This window comes from Neofelis nebulosa, chromosome 5 (assembly GCF_028018385.1).
Source record: "Neofelis nebulosa isolate mNeoNeb1 chromosome 5, mNeoNeb1.pri, whole genome shotgun sequence".
NCBI lineage: Eukaryota > Metazoa > Chordata > Mammalia > Carnivora > Felidae > Neofelis > Neofelis nebulosa.
Window position 1 is genome coordinate 113,365,755 of NC_080786.1, and position 19,046 is coordinate 113,384,800.

General features: G+C 37.8%; 1 protein-coding gene across 4 annotated transcripts in view; it reads left to right on the forward strand.

Annotated features, from left to right (window-relative positions):
* Positions 1-851: 851 nt before the first annotated feature.
* Positions 852-19,046, forward strand: part of GABRR3 (gamma-aminobutyric acid type A receptor subunit rho3) — a 50,333-nt gene continuing 32,138 nt past the window's right edge. The window contains exons 1-4 of one of the 4 annotated variants that reach the window (XM_058731650.1): positions 852-1,209; positions 2,549-2,793; positions 2,973-3,099; positions 13,139-13,257. In XM_058731650.1, the coding sequence (XP_058587633.1) occupies positions 2,975-3,099; positions 13,139-13,257 (244 nt within the window). In that variant the 5' untranslated portion in view covers positions 852-1,209; positions 2,549-2,793; positions 2,973-2,974. Of the gene's footprint in view, positions 1,210-2,548; positions 3,100-13,138; positions 13,258-19,046 lie in introns of all 4 variants that reach the window. The other 3 variants (XM_058731649.1, XM_058731651.1, XM_058731652.1) reach the window with 3 other exon arrangements.

Below are 19,046 nucleotides of genomic sequence, written 5' to 3' on the forward strand. Positions count from 1 at the left end.
AATACTCCAAGGAATAAGACAAAGATTGCTCTCTTGTACAGCTTACATTCTAGCAAGATTGGACAGAAAATGAGTGATAAACATAATAAGTAAATTATATAAAACACGATAAGTGCCATATAAGTGAGTTGAAAGGAAAGACCAGTGCTAAAGTACCAAGGTACCACAGGTAGGGCCACTCCAATATTACGCAATCTGACAGAGAAGGGAGAATCAGGTAACAGGACTAAGAAAGAATGACCAGAGAGGTAAGAGGAAAACAGGAGAGTATGGGATCCCAGAAAGCAGGTGAAGAAAATGTTTCAAATAGGAGGGAGATCAGGTGTGTCAATACTTCTAATAGACCAAGCATGATAAAGACTGAGACTAGACCATTGAGCAAGCATCCTTCAAGTTGCTGCAAGACAAGAGTGATTCCACTGTTCCATGTAATGTGAACCATAAATCCCTGACAGGGTTGTAAAATGCCATGTCCCAAACTCCCTTAGCACAGAGCACTTTTTTACAAAATATCTCCAGTGTAGCCACAAACTACTTTGGGAAATGTTGGTGTAGATAATGGTACTAAGTGAAGAGAATAGGCCTTGGTAGCCTGGAATGGTAGGATCAAGGGGTCAGGCCCTGCATCTCATGAGGGCACTGAGGTGGAAAACAAACTGTATCACAAGGAAATCCTCCAGCAGCCAAAGTGACAGTAGTTTAAGACCAACAACTCTGCTTACATGTCTTCTATTGATTGGCTCTTTGCCGAAGAGGAAAGCTTACTGACCCAGAAATACATGAAAAAAAAAAAAAAAAGCTCCAACATCTGTGAAAATTAATCAAAGGAAACCTTGTTCAGGATGAAATCCGGAGGTCAGCAGGGGGAGCCCTCACACCCTACCACTCCTTGTCAATTGTGGACCCAACAGGAAGAGACAGACCATGCCAGACGATACTCCGTTTTTAAATATCCCAGCAGGAGGAAGAAAGACTTTCTTACAGCCCAGCCAATGAGAGACTGTCACAACTCAGCCAATGAGAAGCCACTACACTTCAAACTCTGTTTATTCCAATGGACTTTTTGTTTATAACAGCCCCTCCCGACCTGTCCTCTTCCTCCCTAAAGATTTCCTCTCCTTTGTTCTGTGGATTTGCCTCTGTCTTGCAGTAGCTTGCTTGGTGCAGATTGCAATTCTCTACTATTCTTTAATGAACCTGTTTCTGCTGGTAAGATAACTGACAGTTTTAAGGTTGACACTTCTCGAGCCAATAGGGAAATTAAAATTAAAACTACAACAGCCATTGGATTAGGTAATATTTAGAAACCTGTTAATACAAATTTTTTAAAAGATTTTTTAAAATGAGGGCTCTCGTTTTCTAATAGTGGGGGTGTAAATTGGTATACTCACTTTTATGAGCAATATAGTATTATCCAGTAAATTTGAAGATGTAAAAATTGTTCAGCCTAGCAGTTTTACTTCTAGCCGTACAGTTGTGCACAAGGATATATTTACAAACATTCACTGCAGAATTGTTTATAATAGATTGTTTATGACAGAAAAATAAGACATAATGTCCATCAACAAAAGAATAAATAAATTAAATGTTAGTCATCCACGCATTGAAATGCCATATAGCAGTTAACAATGAATTAAAACTAGAGCTACATCTATCAACATAATAAATCTCTCAGCATAAAGCTAAGAGAAAAAGCTGATTGCAGAAGTAAAAGTATGACACAATTTTTATAGCTTTTGAAACATGCAAAAGGTTGTATGTTATTTATGAATATATACATGTAATAGTGTAACTTTATATGATGATAAACACTAGAGGATAAGGGGAGAGGTAAGAATTTATTACATCATTCTGTATATTTGTAATATTTTATATTAAGCATGTATTTTAAAGAGGAAAGGCATGCCTAAGAAGCATACAAGGAGGTTTTAATACATTGGCTAAGAGAAGATGTAACCTAAGTCAAAATAAATTAATGTGGTAAAGCAATAACCCAAGATACAAGGTGTCAAGGAGACAAATCAATTCCGGGAAAATTTAAGAATTTCCTTCACATTCTGTTTCTGAGAAGAAAATGGTATTTTTCTTAAGTCCTGGTAAACAGGTCAACTGTTGCTATGTTGATCACCTTGTGATATTCCAGCTGGAGAAATTTAATTTCACTGACATTCTCATTCTTTGGAACTTTACAGACTTGGAGTGTTTCCTGGGTATATTTCTACTCTATAGGTGCAAAGAACTTTTAGGAATGCTTGTGGCTATAATTTATCAGTGACAGTGTGTTTCTTTCCCATTGCCCAAGGCTAATTTTGTTTTTATTTATCAGGCTGTTTACCATATTAAATCTTAAATTGAACCACTTTCGCTTTCAATGGAATACACCATCATTTTAAAATATGATTATTTGTTCAACAAAAATAATAAGTTAATGTTTTTCTATGTACTATGGCAATCTGTATGCATATAGGGAGAGAAAGATTCATTTCTGGTTAAAAAGGTCCTCCAGTGCATAATTAAAATTAAATTAATCATCTTTGTTCTCTTTAAGCATATTATTTTGCTGAATCATTAAATATATTCAAATGATATTGTGTTGGATTAAGGGGATTTAATGCCTAACCTCACTTCTTTGTCGGCCGGGGACCAGACTGCAGCTGAGAGTTTATTGAGTAGGGGATCAAGCATCTCACTAAGCACCTTCCCAGGAAAGAGGGACTGAAGGATGGAAACTGAAAATGAAAAGATCTGCTTTGTTTTCCTTAAACTGCTGATGAGCCAGACAGATGTTTGCCTGTAAGTGATGTGAACCTATTTAATCTACTAAAACAAACCACACCATATTGAAGGCAATGCCTCTCTTTTTTCCTTGAAACCTTCTACGTGGCACTCTGTTTACTTTTAAAGAGCCACATGAGGAAACAATACTGATAATAATATTGGTTGCGTCCATCTACATTCCTTTCTTTTGGAAGAGATGATCCTGGCTTCCCAGTTGGTCTTCCTCACCTGTATCTGGATCACACGGACGCCAGATGTTTTTGCTGCTTCTGAAATAAAGAAGTCCTACCAGCGGTGCTCCGCTTCAGTGAAAAGAGCCCGGTAAGATAGTCAGAGTCCAGCCTCTGCAGTCATTGCCCACTTTCCCTCACCAGCTGCCTCACACCTGTGGGAAACCTGGAAACCAATCTCCATTGTATTTGTGGTGGTGATTGTCTCTGGAACTAGCGATCACCCATCAAAATTAATCACTTCTGGTTAGCATCAGAAAGATGCTAATAAACCTTGGGTTCTCCTGGCAATTGTATGCTTATTTTTGGAGAATACAATTACGGGCTCATGTAGGGATCTTCTTTCAGGGAATGTATTTCTTCAATGAATAATGTATCTATTACTATTAATGACACATGTTTAAAGTTTTGTCAAGTTTTTTTGAGTAGAAATTAGTCTAAGCAACAACTTCTAATGTCAAGCACTTAGAGAGTATATAGTTCCACAAATTGGTAATATAGTAATGAAAAGCATCAGACCATTTGTTACCTTTCAAGACAAGTTTCCATACCTTTGAAATATTATCCTGAATGTCAATACATCATTATTACTATCTTATCATCGATAATTGAGAGCATATTTGCAAATGCCAGTGGGGGAACAATCTAGTAGAGTGACTAGTTCATCCTGCTTTGCCAGAAACTCCCTGGGTTTTAGCACTAAGTGTCCTATGAATCCCCTCTGTCCCAAGCAAACAGGAATGACGACTCACCCTAATACTCCAGTATCTTTAATAAGCAAAAAGTGACCTCTTGTTCCCTTTCACCAAGCACAAGATTTTCAAAAATACCCAGTAGGGGAAATTGAGGAATGAAGGTGAGTAATATCACTCAGCCAATCTTGGCAATCAATGAGGTGACAGATGTTTCAGCCAGATTGCCCTCACATCTTGAATATTTATGAAGCACTCACAATAATATCAGGAAAAAGAACATAAAATTTTAATAAATCCTTGTGAAGCCTCAGATTTAATGATCGGAAACAAAAGAAGTGTGGAGAGGTTGGGAGGAAAAATTTACTAGACTCCTTCCTGATTTCTGCTCTGTTCTTAAAAATCACGGGCCACCTCCCACACTTTTTTTGCATGCTCAGATCTGAGATAATATGAAGTTTCATCCAGTTTAACCACCTTCTGAGTCTTATTCAAGGCAATTAAGAAAGCAATATTTGGGAAACATGGGGTTATAACACCAGACTGAGGAAAAGGGAGATTGTGATAGGAGCTAACCCATCACACTGGCCCACTATCAGTGATAGAGTTGCTGCAGGATAATATTCTTTGTGTATTTTTCAGGTGTTCTTTAAAAGGCAGGAGGGGCATCAGTTCTTTGTGGTGAGGTGGGAATTTCTTATGTTAGAGGTCTCATTTTTAGACCCTATTTAAATGAAGAGGGCATCTCAGGGTTTCTGCTACATGGGGTCAAGCATGTCTGTTTTCACTTCTCTGTATCCTAGGTGAGGTACCCCTTTCAGCATTAAGCTGGAATATTATTCATTAAAATGTATATTGCTTTCTTTTGTTCTCCAAACAAAAATCCTCTAGGGCACTAGGGATTGAGTAAGCCATCAACCCTGGTTCAAAAGTAGCCACTTAGAATGAAAGCCAGTCATTTTCCCTGACTGAACAGAGTAATCCAGCCAGCCAATTTCTGAGCTGTTACTCGCCAGTCTCTCATGCAGATTTGAAGGCATTTTTGACAAAAACACGGAAATTACTGTATATGGTAGTTTCTAGAGTGGGGAGCCCAGGATTCTTCAGACCTCAGTATGTGAATAAATACTGTGAGGTTCTTTGCCCCACACCCAATCTCATTATCAGTAACTAAATAAGTAATGATTTAATTAGTTAATAATCCATTCTTTCATAACATAAGAGAACTAATAGAATGAACATGGAAGAAAGGCCTGATCTTTCTTTGAAAATTAGGAAGTGGAATTTACATTACTTTGCATTTATGTGCATTAATTTGAGCCAGTTTCCATTCAGTCGGGTCTTTAAATGCTTTGCTTTTTTTTTCAGAATATAATCATACTCTTTACCCAAAGATTCCCTTTTTTATCCAAATATTGTTGAAATCTTCTACCTAAAGATATCCTTTGTTTCTTAAAAACAAAATAGGAGGAAAAGGGGAAAGGTGAATAAAGCAAGTTTTGGCAGGTGAAAAATGTCCCTGTTTTGCCTAGGAATGAGGTTTGGCTCCCTGGTGATACAAAGAAGATTAGGCATATAGGTTCACTGAATATTTATTCATTCTTCTAATGGTTGTCTTGGGTGCCCTTTATATGCCAAGTGCTGGGTCAGGGATTATGGATGCCAGGGGAACAATATGCTGTCTCAGGTCTTAAGAAGAGTGAGTAGAGTATGGACTCTGCCTAAACGGGCTTGCAGGAGATAATTGTCACATTTTCAGGAAATCTATTTGCTAGCTGTTAAACATAAACATTATTAAAAATTAAATTATATAAACATACAATTAAATAATTTTTTAAATTTTTTAAATGTTTTTTTTACTTATTTTTGAAGGAGAGAGAGAGACAGAGAATGAGTGGGGGAGGAGTAGAGAGAGAGGGAGACACAGAATTTGAAGCAGGCTCCAGGCTCTATGCTGTCAGCACAGAGCCCGACGCGGGACTCAAACTCAGGAGCCGTAAGATCATGACCTAAGCCGAAGTAGGACGCTCAACCGACTGAGCCACCCAGGCGCCCCAAAATAAATTTTTTTAAAGTAATTTTTTTTAATTTTTAAATAAATTTTTAAAATTTATTTAAAATTTTAAATTTATTTAAATAAATTTTAAATTTATTTAAAATTTTTAAAATTTTTTTAAAGTTGAAGCTGCACTTCAAACTCACCACTTTCTAACTCCTTTACTACATTTTACCGTTACCATTGTTCTTTAGGTTATTTACATCTATTCTATCTATGTGGTAGAAATCCATGCTATACTGTGTTATCCTATCCTATTATAGTAAATGATGTTAAATCATACTACACCATATTATGTTATATTATATCATATTATATTATATTATATTATACAGCCCTACACCATGGGCTATGCATGGCTACATGCATGGGCTACAGCTCCATCAGGTCAGTACCTTGAAATCAGCCATGTGGGAGTATTTACGTCATGGAAATCAGCAAACACTACAAATAGGGCTGTTTCTCTCCTGGAGAACAACTTGTTAAACATTTACGCGCATTTGTGAACCTAACATGAAAGGCCAGAGGGCCCTAGCGATGGCAAATTCAAGTGCTACTGCAGGTAAGACAGAGGGCAGTGGCAGAGGTTGTACTACTAGAGAGGATACACTGCTCTGGACGCAATAGCTGGTCAGGTCCAGCCTTTTCTTGTAAGAAAACTTGAGCCCAGTGTTGCTAGATTCTTTGAGGTTGTAAAAGAAGCAGGAAACTAAGATTTTCACGTGAAATTTTCCAATATCATATACCACATGGGCTAGTCAAAAAAAATATCTGCAGACCAGCTCCTAATCTGGTCCAATTTCCTCATTTCCCAGGTAAGGAAACTGAGACCTCACCACTGAGCTCATGATCAGATAGAGGCCCAAGTAAGACACAGGAACTGTCGTGTCTTAAGTGGGGGCCTTCTCTCTGGCTGACTCTTCCACAGAAATGTTCATCTGTATAGGTTTTTTTCTTTATAAGAGATGGGCTATTGACTAAAGTCAGGTATGTATGTCCAGAATTCAGGAGCTCAGGAGCAGTTCAAAGCCAGAAGATTTGCTCTGTATAGTGCACCATGTTGTCCCTAAGAAATAGCAAAAGCATCAGGGACCTAGATATAACCACTGGATCCAGAAGTATGAAGGTTGTCTTAGTGATCAAAGCCTGGATCACCTAATTTTCCTACTACTTTATTGCATCCTTGGATTTGTATCTATGTAGCCTAATAGATCATTTTTGCTTCATTTTGTATTTTTCTAAAGAAAAATAGTTAAGTCTATGCAAAGTTTTTGAATGTTGCCTATACATTATTTGAGACTCCTGGGCCTCTATGTGTACTGGTTCATGATAGAGCTTCAGTGAGAAAAAAAAAAGTCCATGTTAAGCAGCAGGACATGCTTCTAGAATGACAAGGAAAATGGAATGATAATGATGAAGTTGGAGTGGTGGGGGGGTCCAGAGCCAGTAAAAAGAATTCTTGAGACATCTGTAGTGCGAAGGATGACTTTATTAAAGCACGGGGACAGGACCTGTGGGCAGAAAGAGCTGCACTGGGGTTGTGAGAAGTGACTGGTTATATACTATGGAGTTGGGGGAGGTAAAGGCAAAAGGGAGGCCTCCAGAAGGATTTTCATATGCTGAAGAGGACTCATAAGATGCCAGGGGCCTTGCTATTGTCAAGCTAAGGTTGTTTTTGATCTAGTAAGGCATGAAGCTTAAGACAGTAGGAGGTTCCTAGAGAAAGGTTAGCCTCTGCATTGCCTCAAGTATTTGTCAATGGGGTACAGGCTATAAAGAAATTTAATGTTATTTACAATTTCTTCTTCACAGTTATTCCTAACATCACTGTGGAGGGGAGGATGATGCTAGGGCTCCAAGAAACTTGAGTCTATGGGTTTCGGGAGGGTAGGCTATTGACAAGATTGCCTTTTTCTTGTAATTTACTAAGACATTTATAAACTGATGAAGACTTATGTCCTGCATGACTGTGATCTCTATCAGTTAAACACTGGTTTGTGGTTTTTTTTTCCTTGGTTTGTTTTTTTTTTCCTTTCCTTTGTTCTTGGGCAGCCAGGAGTGCCTGGGGAATGTAATCCCTCCTTGGAAGGGGGTAGGTTGTTAGCTTGTGCTTTGCCCTCAGCTTGCCTTATGCTCCCCCATCAACAAGGTGGAGAGCCATGCCTAGATCTTTATTTGGAAAAGATCCAAGATGGCAAGTCCTCCTTGTTCTAGATAATTTATGAAGCATTTATTACACAAATTCAATAATGGAATTTTACATGGAAATAATACAAAGAATCTCAATTATGCTTTCCCTTTTCCAAGTTCTAATCCTTATTTATATAGCTCCATGATTTTTCATGTTTGAAATTATAGTATAGAAACCATTTTGTATTTTATTAACTAATTATTTTCTACATTGTTTCACAGACATTATAATGGTTAGTATTTTTAATCACTCCATATTATTACTTTGAATTAAAGGACCAAAATTACCTACTTTATTATTGAACACTTATTTTCAAATTTGCACTGTTGTGAATCACAGCAGTAAATATTTTTATGCATGTAATTTTCCCTGTAGCAATAAAACTATAATATGGATGGAAATGAATTATGAATCAAAGCATAGGAATTATCTTCATAGCTCTTGAAATTGATTTCTAAAAAGGTTTTGCCAATATTTATGCCGCCATATACAAAGTATAAATGTTTCCATTTCATCATATCCTTTTAACATGGTTGGCTACTAAGATTTTGTGTATGGGGCTCATTTAATAGGTATAAAATGGTAGTTATGGTCTTAATTGGTATCTCACTGTTAACTCTCTTAGATTAATTGTTTTTCAAAATGCTTGTTAATTATATCCTTCCTTGAGTAAGTAGTTTATTCATGTCAACCTACTTGTTTTCAACTAGTTTCATCCTAGTAAACTAATCAAGTATATATGCCCTTCAGAAAACAGTTTTGTAAAGTAACCTGCTGAGTGTTATTGACTCAATTAAAATGAGTTTTTGTCATTCCATTAATTTAACTCTAATGCATCAGAATGACTTATATATATATATATTTTTTTTTTTTGCTTTTCCTTATCTGGCTCTAGTACTTTTTCATTCTTTGCCTAATATGTCTCAAAGACTCTTAATCTCCCTGAAACCACTCAAAATCCAGCCTTTTCTTCCCCCACTTTCTTAGTCACAAAATTATAGTAGAATTTCTTTCTTTTTTTTTTTAATGTTTATTTACTTTTGAGAGAGAGAGAGAGAGAGACAGAGCACGAGGTGAGGAGGGGTAGAGAGAGAGAGAGGGAGACACAGAATCCGAAGCAGGCTCCAGGCTCTGAGATGTCAGCACAGAGCCTGACGAGGGGCTCAAACTCATGAACTGTGAGATCATGACCTGGGCCGAAGTCGGATGTTCAACTGACTGAGCCACCCAGGCGCCCCAACTTTCTTTCTTTTTTTAATGTTTATTTTTGAGAGAGGGACAGAGACAGAGAGGGAACAGGGGAAGGGCAGAGAGAAGGAGACACAAATCCAAAGCAGGGTCCAAGCTCTGAGCTGTCAGCACAGAGCCCAACACAGGGCTCAAACTCACAGAAGGTGAGAATATGACCTGAGCTGAAGCCAGACCCTCAACTGACTGAGCCACTCAGGTGCCCCTATAGTAGAGTTTCTGATACTGAGGAGAAGGGGAACATGGAAATAGTTTTCCTTTGTTTCATCCAGGAAGGAAAAGATTCTAACTCAAAGCAAAAATTGATAACTATTACCAAGACATACACCTACTATTTCTTAAACAGTGTTATTCTTTGTGGGAAAGAAAAGACAAAGATTAAGAACGCTCAGGTAAGCCTCTTTCACAAATTGAGATTTCTTTGCTTTATCCCATCAGGACTCAGCCTTTTAGAAGGCCCTCTCCTCAGACAGAAGTTATCCAAAAGCTTTCTTTCAGGAGCTACTAAAAATGAAGATTTTTTGTTTTTTTCTAGAAGAAGGGAGAGGGCAGAAGACACAAAGTGGTTTAAAATGGTATATATATATTGAATTAGACCAGAAAGCTCTGAGCTAAGTCTGATGTTCCATCATATATTGAATGTCCCCTTATTAAGCATACTTGCTTCTGTTGCCTTTGTTCTATTTCAGTCTTCACTTTATTAACCTTTACATATATCTTTTTTTGTTGTTGCATAAGCCAGGGTCTTCAAGCTAGGAAACCTATACTCCTGAAGTATAATGTACCCCTCAGGGTACATTCAAACTATCAGAGAGGCATGTGGCCACGGATAGTTTTAAAACAATCAATTTCTGGATCTTTGACTTCCTTTGACCTCTTTCTTAGAATTGATCTACCTGAAAGCATGTCTTCAGTCTCCTTTAGAGCATCCCTTTAATTAAATTATTGCTGTCTCATTTGGCAGAAAAAAGGCGTACATCTCCCTTTTCCTGAATATCACTTTATGTATTGCCCCAGTGTATAAAATCCTCCTAGGTACAAAGAGATCATTATAAATATTGTTGTTGAGTAGTGGATGACTCTAGAGTAAATAACACATTGTTTTCCAAACTAGGTTGTTGTTTCTTTGCTTTGAACAAAATTAAAAGAAGAACCTAATTAATTTGTCGGGTTACAAATCATTAGAAATAATTACTGATGATAGATCACGATGTGAATTTTGGAAACTAAGAAAGAATTTAAAAAATCAAGTTACGTTGCTAAAACAATGCTGACACAAAATTTCTTCAAATTTTATGTATGTGAAAGTTTTTTAATACTTTCATCTATAAAAGTAAAGAACAGGAATAACATTTATGCTAGAATAGAATGATGCTAGAATTGTTTTCATCCTAGCAATGAGTAATATCCATGTACACGATGTAATTGGGGAAGATGTATAATCACTTCATTAAGAAATCCATTGCCAATAAAATTTTAATAAGTATCTATCAACATTTATATGAGTTATGTTTTGCTCCAACTGTAATAGTCATAGATGCTAATGTGTATACATAATACACAATAGTTAATGTGTATACATATATTCTTGCAAAGAAATATGGTGAGGTGATAAAATTCTATGAATGTAATAAAATGGAAATACAAGTTCAAAGAAAACAAGGAATGATATAAAGGGGAGTTTATTCTTCTTTTTAAAGGGGGAGTTTATTCACATATTTTAAATTGCATAGTGTGGGTATTTAGATTCATTGAATACATTAAGAGGAAGGATATGGGTTTTCTTCTAAATTTTTGATATTTAAGTAATTTTAAAGTTTATAATGAGAAAATTGTTGACATCTATTTAAATGTGTGAGTACGTAGGTTTTCAAATTCTTTTAGAGGGTATGTAAGCCATATAATCCTTTGTGAAAAATAGATGAGGTATAAATAAAGTAAAAAATAAATAAGTATGGGACATCTCACTGTGCATCAGAAGAGCCCTCAAGTTAAAAATAGTGTGTGTGCTTTCGCTACCTGCCAAGAGTGCACTTCACATAGGCTCTGTGTTCAGTGTTCTTGGGAATCTTAATTAAGATTTATCCTTTTCAATCACATGATGCTTCTGAAAATGTATGCTTCCAAAAAAACAAGTGACGGCCATTTTGTTATATTATATTACCAAAGGAATTCACAAATTTTCATGAGTTTCCACCCAAAGCTACACTTGAGTTTTCCTAAAATGTTAACAATTAGCTAGCTTTTATTAAATGTCAACTGTTTTCCAGACCAATGGTTCTCCTAAGAAACTGTTATAAATGCAAACTCTCACATCCCCAGCCTCTTGAATCAGAAGTTCTGGGAATAGGTCCCAGCAAGCCAGGTGATTCAGACACATGCCAAAGAAGATAATATTTAATATTTATAAAACATCCTGGCATGAGACCTTGAACATAATAGGCATCTAATAAACACATTAGCTACTCTTACTTTTTCAATAAATAGTTCACTCTAGCTCCTTAAAAGAAAGGTTCTAGTTAATTTGAGATCCTTGGAAGAAATAGTTCTATATGTTCACTTATTTGTAGAATACAATGACTTAACAAGTTTAAAATCAAACTCATTGTCTTCTACCCAAGGCAGATTTCTTCTTCCAACTTCCCCATTTCTCTCAATGGCAAAAATACATACATAAACCTCTGAGGGTCTCAACCAGAAACTTCCCTATTGAAAAACCATATGGATGGTGATAGGTGCCTTTAAGCCTGGACATATTTCTTGAATCAGCTGCTTCAGGATGTGAAATTCTCACCATCAATGTCACTTTATTAAGCTAAGAAATCGTATCCACAAGTCTTATGTTAAAGTTCACATCTCTTTTCTGGAGAAGACATTTATTAATGCAAAAGCATATCAGGAATTCAGAGTAACTAGAATTCACTTAGTAGCCCCTTCAATGCCTGGTGTTGTTATTGCTGCTGCTGCTGATGATGATGATGACAGTGAAGATGGCAGGCATGTTTCTCTGGAAGGAGCTGAGCAAAGTCTCTAGCACCCAGAACAAGAGAGCTGCTCTAGTTCCAGAGGAGCTGGGCTTCCACAGACATTCTGCTTCCACACTTAGCAAATCACCCGAAGTGTGTATCACAGGACAGAAAATGAGTCAGGGAGATCCAGCAACTTTCCCGAGTTCACAGACCCAGGGAGTAACAGAGTAAACCCCCACATCAGACTCTGGGAACACCTGAGAGGCCACTCCCCACTTTGCCTACATCCTGGATAACTGTAGGTGAAAATTGACTTTGCTCACTTCACAACTGGACCAGACATCAAATCCAATCAATGGTTAAATCCATCCATTTTTCCTTTGGATCCTTCTCCATTCCCATTGCCATCCCTCAGGTCCTAGAACCTACTGCAGACATCTACTCAAATCTCAACTTGTACCCATACTTTCTGCTCCTTTTGTCTTTGTAAAACTATTTTCATCAGTTTATAATTCTACAGTGATTTTGTTTTTGTTTTGTTTTACTGTCTTGGTGCAGAAGTACTTTGACTTCAGTGACCCCAAGAATAACTTAGGTAACCTGTTTAATGCAGATTCCTAGGCCTTGTTTCCTCAGGCTTTGGTTTAGGTGATCTGGGGTAAGGTGGTAGCGATAAGGTTTTCCTGGTCTCAAAACCATATTTGGAGAAATACTGCCTGCATTATGTAATAGTGCCTTACATCCAAACTTAGTTTTTTATATAAGTTGCTCCAAATTTTGGGTTCCCTTACCTGCCCCACCTTTATGTAATGAAGAGTAAATGTTGGCAGATCTTTAGCTAAGTGTAATACAAGCTGAGAAAATGAGCTTCTATGTATATATTTCAGAGGATACCATGTTGAATACAGAAGGCTAACCTAAATCAAAACACCCAGAAGTATATGTATCTTAAAACTATTTTTTCCCCTTTGGAGGGAGAGCAAACAAGAAACCAGAATGAGAAACAATGACAGCACCAAAGCATGGCTCCTGAAATACAAACAACTTCTCCATATAGAGGACCATGATTTTGCAATGAGACCTGGATTTGGAGGTGAGTATTATCTTTCTAAAACTCTTATGTCTAGGGTGCCTGGGTGGCTCAGTTGGTTAAGCAGCTGACTTCAGCTCAGGTCATGATTTTGCCATCTGTGGGTTTGGGCCCCGCGTAGGGCTCTGTGCTGACAGCCCAGGGCCTGGAGCCTGCTTTGGATTCTGTGTCTCCCTCTCCCTCTCTGCTCCTCCCCTGCTTGTGCTCTATCTCTCTCTGTCTCTCAAAAATAAATAAATGTTTAAATATTTTTTATTAAAAATAAAAAAATGAAACTCTTATGTCACAATCCATTGCACTGTCAAAATGAAGCTGAAAATTTGAAGCAATTAAGACCAAAACACAAGCAAAGACCATCTATTAAAAAAAATGTTTACAATGATACTGTCTTGAATGAGAACAATTGATACATTTTAAATTAATCACAAAGAAGATAAATATCTTTAGTAAATATTCATCCTGTTTACTAATTGTAAATAATATGTGTTCAATAAATAGTGAATGGATATATACTGCCTATACAGCAGCTTATTCTTTCAACTAAAACCTGTAAATTGTATTATGTAATGATATTCATGAAATCTTGTTGAATAACCTTATAAGCTGGAATGCCCGGCTTTGGTGGAAGGACTAACACCAAATGCCATGGCTCCCTATGGAACAACTCTGTTCAGGTTTCTCCTTCAATCACTTCCAGCAGCTGAAGTTGATCAGAATGTTGGAGTGCCAAGCACTGGGCTGAGGCTGTTAACGCACTAGCTTATTCCACCGTCCTAAGAAGTAGGCACTATCGTGATCCCTCCTATTCCAGTGTGGAGACTGGGGTGTAGAGAGGTTAGGAGATTTGCTCAAAGCCATGAAAAAAGCAGTATGTGGGAGAACCAAGATGCAAGGGCAAATAAGGAGGACAGAAGAAAGCCAGGTAAGGACATACTTGGAACAATGTCTTTCCTCAGATTAATGAGCATACAGTTGCATCACAGAGAGTACCAAATTTTCCAGAGACACACAGAATGTGGTAAAATCAAGCGGTTAATGTGAACTCTCTGCCTTACTGCTAAATCCATCCTGATTCGTCTATCATTGACCTAAATTCCCCATTCCTACCATTCCCGAGCTGACAACTTTTCAGAATACTAGAGGTGTGGATGTGACAGAAGTGAATGTGAGGCTGAGAAGGCAGGAGCCCTCAGCTGTAGAACAGGTGAAGCTTTTTCAAAAATAATGAATACTTTGATTTTTGGCATGGGGTGGGGGAAACGTGACACTTGCTATATCGTGGTTATGACCAAAGGAAGCTTGTTGGTACCTCAGAGAACTCACTTGTTAGCAGGTAAAATAAAACAGTACGTCAGGTAGTTTTTATGTTGAAGGATATTTGTTGTTGTTTAATTTCATGGAATCCATTGGATTGCAATTCTGAGTGTCTAGCTTTGATTTTATTACATTCTTGACTAAAACATTAGCAGGCATCAAAGCCACCTGGGGGATTCTTCACAACAAATTACTGAGCCCCACCCCCACACCCAGGTTTTAATTCCCTAGGTCTGGATGGGGCCAACTATTTGCATTTCTAATAAATTGCTAGGTGATGCTGATGAACCCGGTCTGAGAATCACACTTGATAATTGCTGAATTCGATTATCAGCATCAGAGTAGATCTTGGTGAGTTTCATTTTTGGTTTTTCCAGAGAATTTCTCACACTTACTGAACTGAATTTAAGGTTTTAGATGCCTCTAAATTAATCAAGTTAAAGTATGTCCGTGTTTCACTTCCAAGGCCGCTTCTTTATCTTGTTTTCTTCACATCACTGTTCCTTAAATGTGTTCCTTACTGCAATTCTCCTAAAGATGCCTGAGCCCTCAATTTCCATTTCCAACAGACCGTTTCTTTCCCCAACCAAAGTTTGCCCAACGTTTTGATAATATGCTCTACAACTATCATGCAATCATTCTGTACCTTGGTCTCCATGATTCTATACAAAACTTCTAAATTCTCCTCCATCACCATTTAGTTGGAGAAAATGTTACGAAGAGAAATTTGCCCTGCTGCGGGCCTTTTTAGACACTAGAGGGCGCCAGTCTCACAGGAATGGCTTGGAACTGGCGTCTCCTGAACAGCAATTCGAACCCCAAAATGATGTATGCTCTTCAACACCAATTCAAAACGCTGCCCTAATTCCTGTCAGTTTAGGTTCCTCAATTAAATGAATTCCTATCTTAGAGAAAAGGGTTTCTGTGAGTCTATTTTGAACCACTGAAACCCAGAAAGATTAAGAGAAAAATGACTGTCCTTTATTTGGACCTTGAAACACGCACTCTAGAAAGCTTTATCGCTCAAAATGGTTCAAGGGCCAGCAGCAGAATCACCTGGAAGTTAGTTAGAAATGCAGAAGCTCAGGCTCCTTGCTCAGCCTTTCTGAATCAAAATCCACATTTTAATAAAATCCCCAGGTGATTTGAACACACTTTACAATTTGAGAAACACGACTGTAGATTGCCAAGTGAGGACCTCTGTTCTTACCTTAAAACACTTAAATCTTCATTCTCCCTTGCGTGTATCATCCCCATCCCCAACAAAAACATACAATTGACCTTACATTTCCACTTGTTTTGATCTGTTAGAGATAACCTGTTAAGATTTTGAGTGGGAATGATTTTTTTAAACAATTTTATTTTTCCTGAGGCTACTTTGTGGGGTTATTAAAAATGCAATTGATGGGGCGCCTGGGTGGCGCAGTCGGTTAAGCATCCGACTTCAGCCAGGTCACGATCTCGCGGTCCGTGAGTTCGAGCCCCGCGTCAGGCTCTGGGCTGATGGCTCGGAGCCGGGAGCCTGTTTCCGATTCTGTGTCTCCCTCTCTCTCTGCCCCTCCCCCGTTCATGCTCTGTCTCTCTCTGTCCCAAAAATAAATAAAAAACGTTGAAAAAAAAATTAAAAAAAATGCAATTGAAACGCTACTTAGTGGCAGGTGGCAAATCATCCCACGATGAGGAAATTTTTCTGACAATCGTGGACTGGGGCTAAATGGTGTCCAAATGTCTTACATGTTCAGTCATTTCAGGCAGAAAAATCCATAAATTCAGTCCGAAGTGTCACACTGGTAGCTCCGTGAAATACAGTCCTTAACCTTCTCTTGTCTTGGTCAGAGCAGCTCTTCCTACCGGTGACCCATTTCTCTGTTCTCTCAAGGCTGCCTTCCTGAGGAAATCAGGCTGCAGGATATAAATGACAAGCTTTAATTTATCTTCTCTTTCTTTATACTTGTCCACAACATAAACACATGCACATACCTCTTTCCTCTTGAGCTAAATGTAACTTCAGCACTTCTCTTGCCTTAATGTGTTTTCCTAATTAGCTTTAACATTAAAACCAGCTGCTACCGCAGTGTTTTTTACTTTTATAAAGCATTAGAAGATTAATTGACTCATTATGTGGAAACAGGAGGATATAAATTTAGGGGAGCTTTTTGTTTAACTTGGGTTGTAAATTGCAGCTCATTTTCTTTATGTTTTCCCCACCCTTTTTCATCTCTCATCACTAAGGGCTTTTTTGTTTCAGTCCTAGAGATGATGATTTCTTTGGTTCTTTAAAGTGAAATCAATTTAGCATCTAGATACTGGCTACTGAGTCCAGTCAAAAGCTAACGTTGTGAGAGCCGCTTGTATAATCCATGCTTGTCAAACAAAAGGACTAGACTGAGAGCCAGAGGGACCTGGCCGTATTCCTGCATTAACTAGCTTTAGGTTTCAGGCAAGCTCTCCAGTATCTCTGAATGAGTTAGGTCGTATGTCAATTGCATCTAACATTGGCTCAACCTACCTAACAAACGGCTATAATGACAATATGGGATAAAATATTGTATAATGTATTTTAAATGCACTATCCACATAAGATGTGTAACTGTTATTTAACTCTTATCCCAGCCTATGTAAAAAATAGACTGGCAATCTATGTATGTAAAAAAAAGACTATAAATGTGCGTACTACTACCTAGACAACGATCCTGGAAAATCAACACATGATAATGGTTAATATTTATTTATTTTTACTGTATTCCAGATGCTTTATATATAGCATTAATGAAAGTATTTGTGAAATTGTTATCATTCATGTTGTTATATGTATGACTGATCCAGTAGACGCTGAACAAGTTGGTTGTTAAGCCATTTGAATGGGGTTAGGTCAAGGTCTTGACATGCATTGTTTTGCTTAGTCTCACAGTGATGCTATTAGGGAAGTACCACAGAATTATTCCCACTATTTTACAGATAAGCAAACTAAGCTCAGAGGAATTAAGGGATTTACGGAAGTTTGGCTTCAGTTCAGGTTTAGTGGCTAGAAATTCTATGATTTTTAATGTATCTGCTTTATTATTACCCTTTCTCTGAGACTCAGCTCCTTATCTGTGAAAAGAATTTTTGGCACTTATATGTATCTCCACAATTCTGTGATTTTGTATCTTGCCTTTATATGCCCCTCACTCTCCATACAGTCCTCAGGAATGTGCTGATTCCCAGACCCCAGACAAGGTACACTTGAGCATGGAGTTCAAAGGAGCTAAAAATGAGGTCAGATGGCATCTGAGGGCAAACACTTTTCTTCAAAATGGCAGAGCTCATCCCCACAAGAATAGAATAAATCGAAAGGAAAAAAAAGAAATGTAGAATGTTTCTGGGAGTCCACTCCTAGCCATGTTTCTGCCCCACTCTCAGACCAGCCTTCAAACAACCCTGAGGGTCTGTTGCTCACCCAGTGGTGGCATAACTACCTCCTTGGATGGTGGCTTTATAAGACTGCCCCAGCCTTGCAGAAATAGTCATTAGCAACTGGGATCTGCTTACAGGTCACACGATCCCAAATGCAAATTGTTCTCAGGTTTTGTCATGAAATAAGAACTCTATGAGAAGCACTGTATCATTTTCTAGTCAGAGGTGGATGGATTATCTAAATGTTTGAGTGTCGGATTGGGAATAGTAGCTTGCATTCCTTGGAGCAGGTTCACATTTTTGCTGAATTGCAGTAGCAATAACATTTATTTAGTGCCATTTATTGAGCACCAATTAAGTTCACTAACTGCGCATTGTTTCTAGTCCTCAAATAAGTCTCCAAGGTGAGATTTTAAAGGTGAGGAAACTAAGCTTAGAAATGTTACTTACCCTAGATCACATATGAGTGGTCGAGTTAGGTTCAAACTCTAGTCTGTGACTCTAACACCGGAATTTTAACCAGGACATTCCTGCTACCTCTCTCTAAGATCTTGGCAAGCCTTTCAGTCCCTTGGAGTATTGGAGTTAATGGAAAGATGTACTCATCCTGAAGCCATCCTGAAAGGCCATGAAGTTTTATTTTGATATCTATACTAATTAAGGAAAAAGAGTAAACAAAACAAAAGCATTAGAGCTGAACTCAATAAGTAATGGAGTAATACTGAATAGTCCCCAAGTTAATGCATAATCATAATTATCATTAAACAATTTTTAAATATAATTGTCATAATTAATGTTGTAGAAAATAATTAATCCAATATGGCAGGAAGTCATTAGTGGTTAAGATGCAAGTAAGGTGTTCCTGAAGCCTGGAGCAGAAATATATTTGAGTGACAGACCCGGGGCCTGTCCAGCTACAACCTCTGTAAATAAGGAATGATATAAGGGTATATTATGGAACATAAAAAGGAATCTGTATTTGTAAAAGGAAGGTGTCTTCAGCCTTAATGAAGGGAGTCAAAGATGGTGGACAGGGACTGGTGAGGCGTATCTTGTTTTAAAATAAGTTGCACATTTAAAAC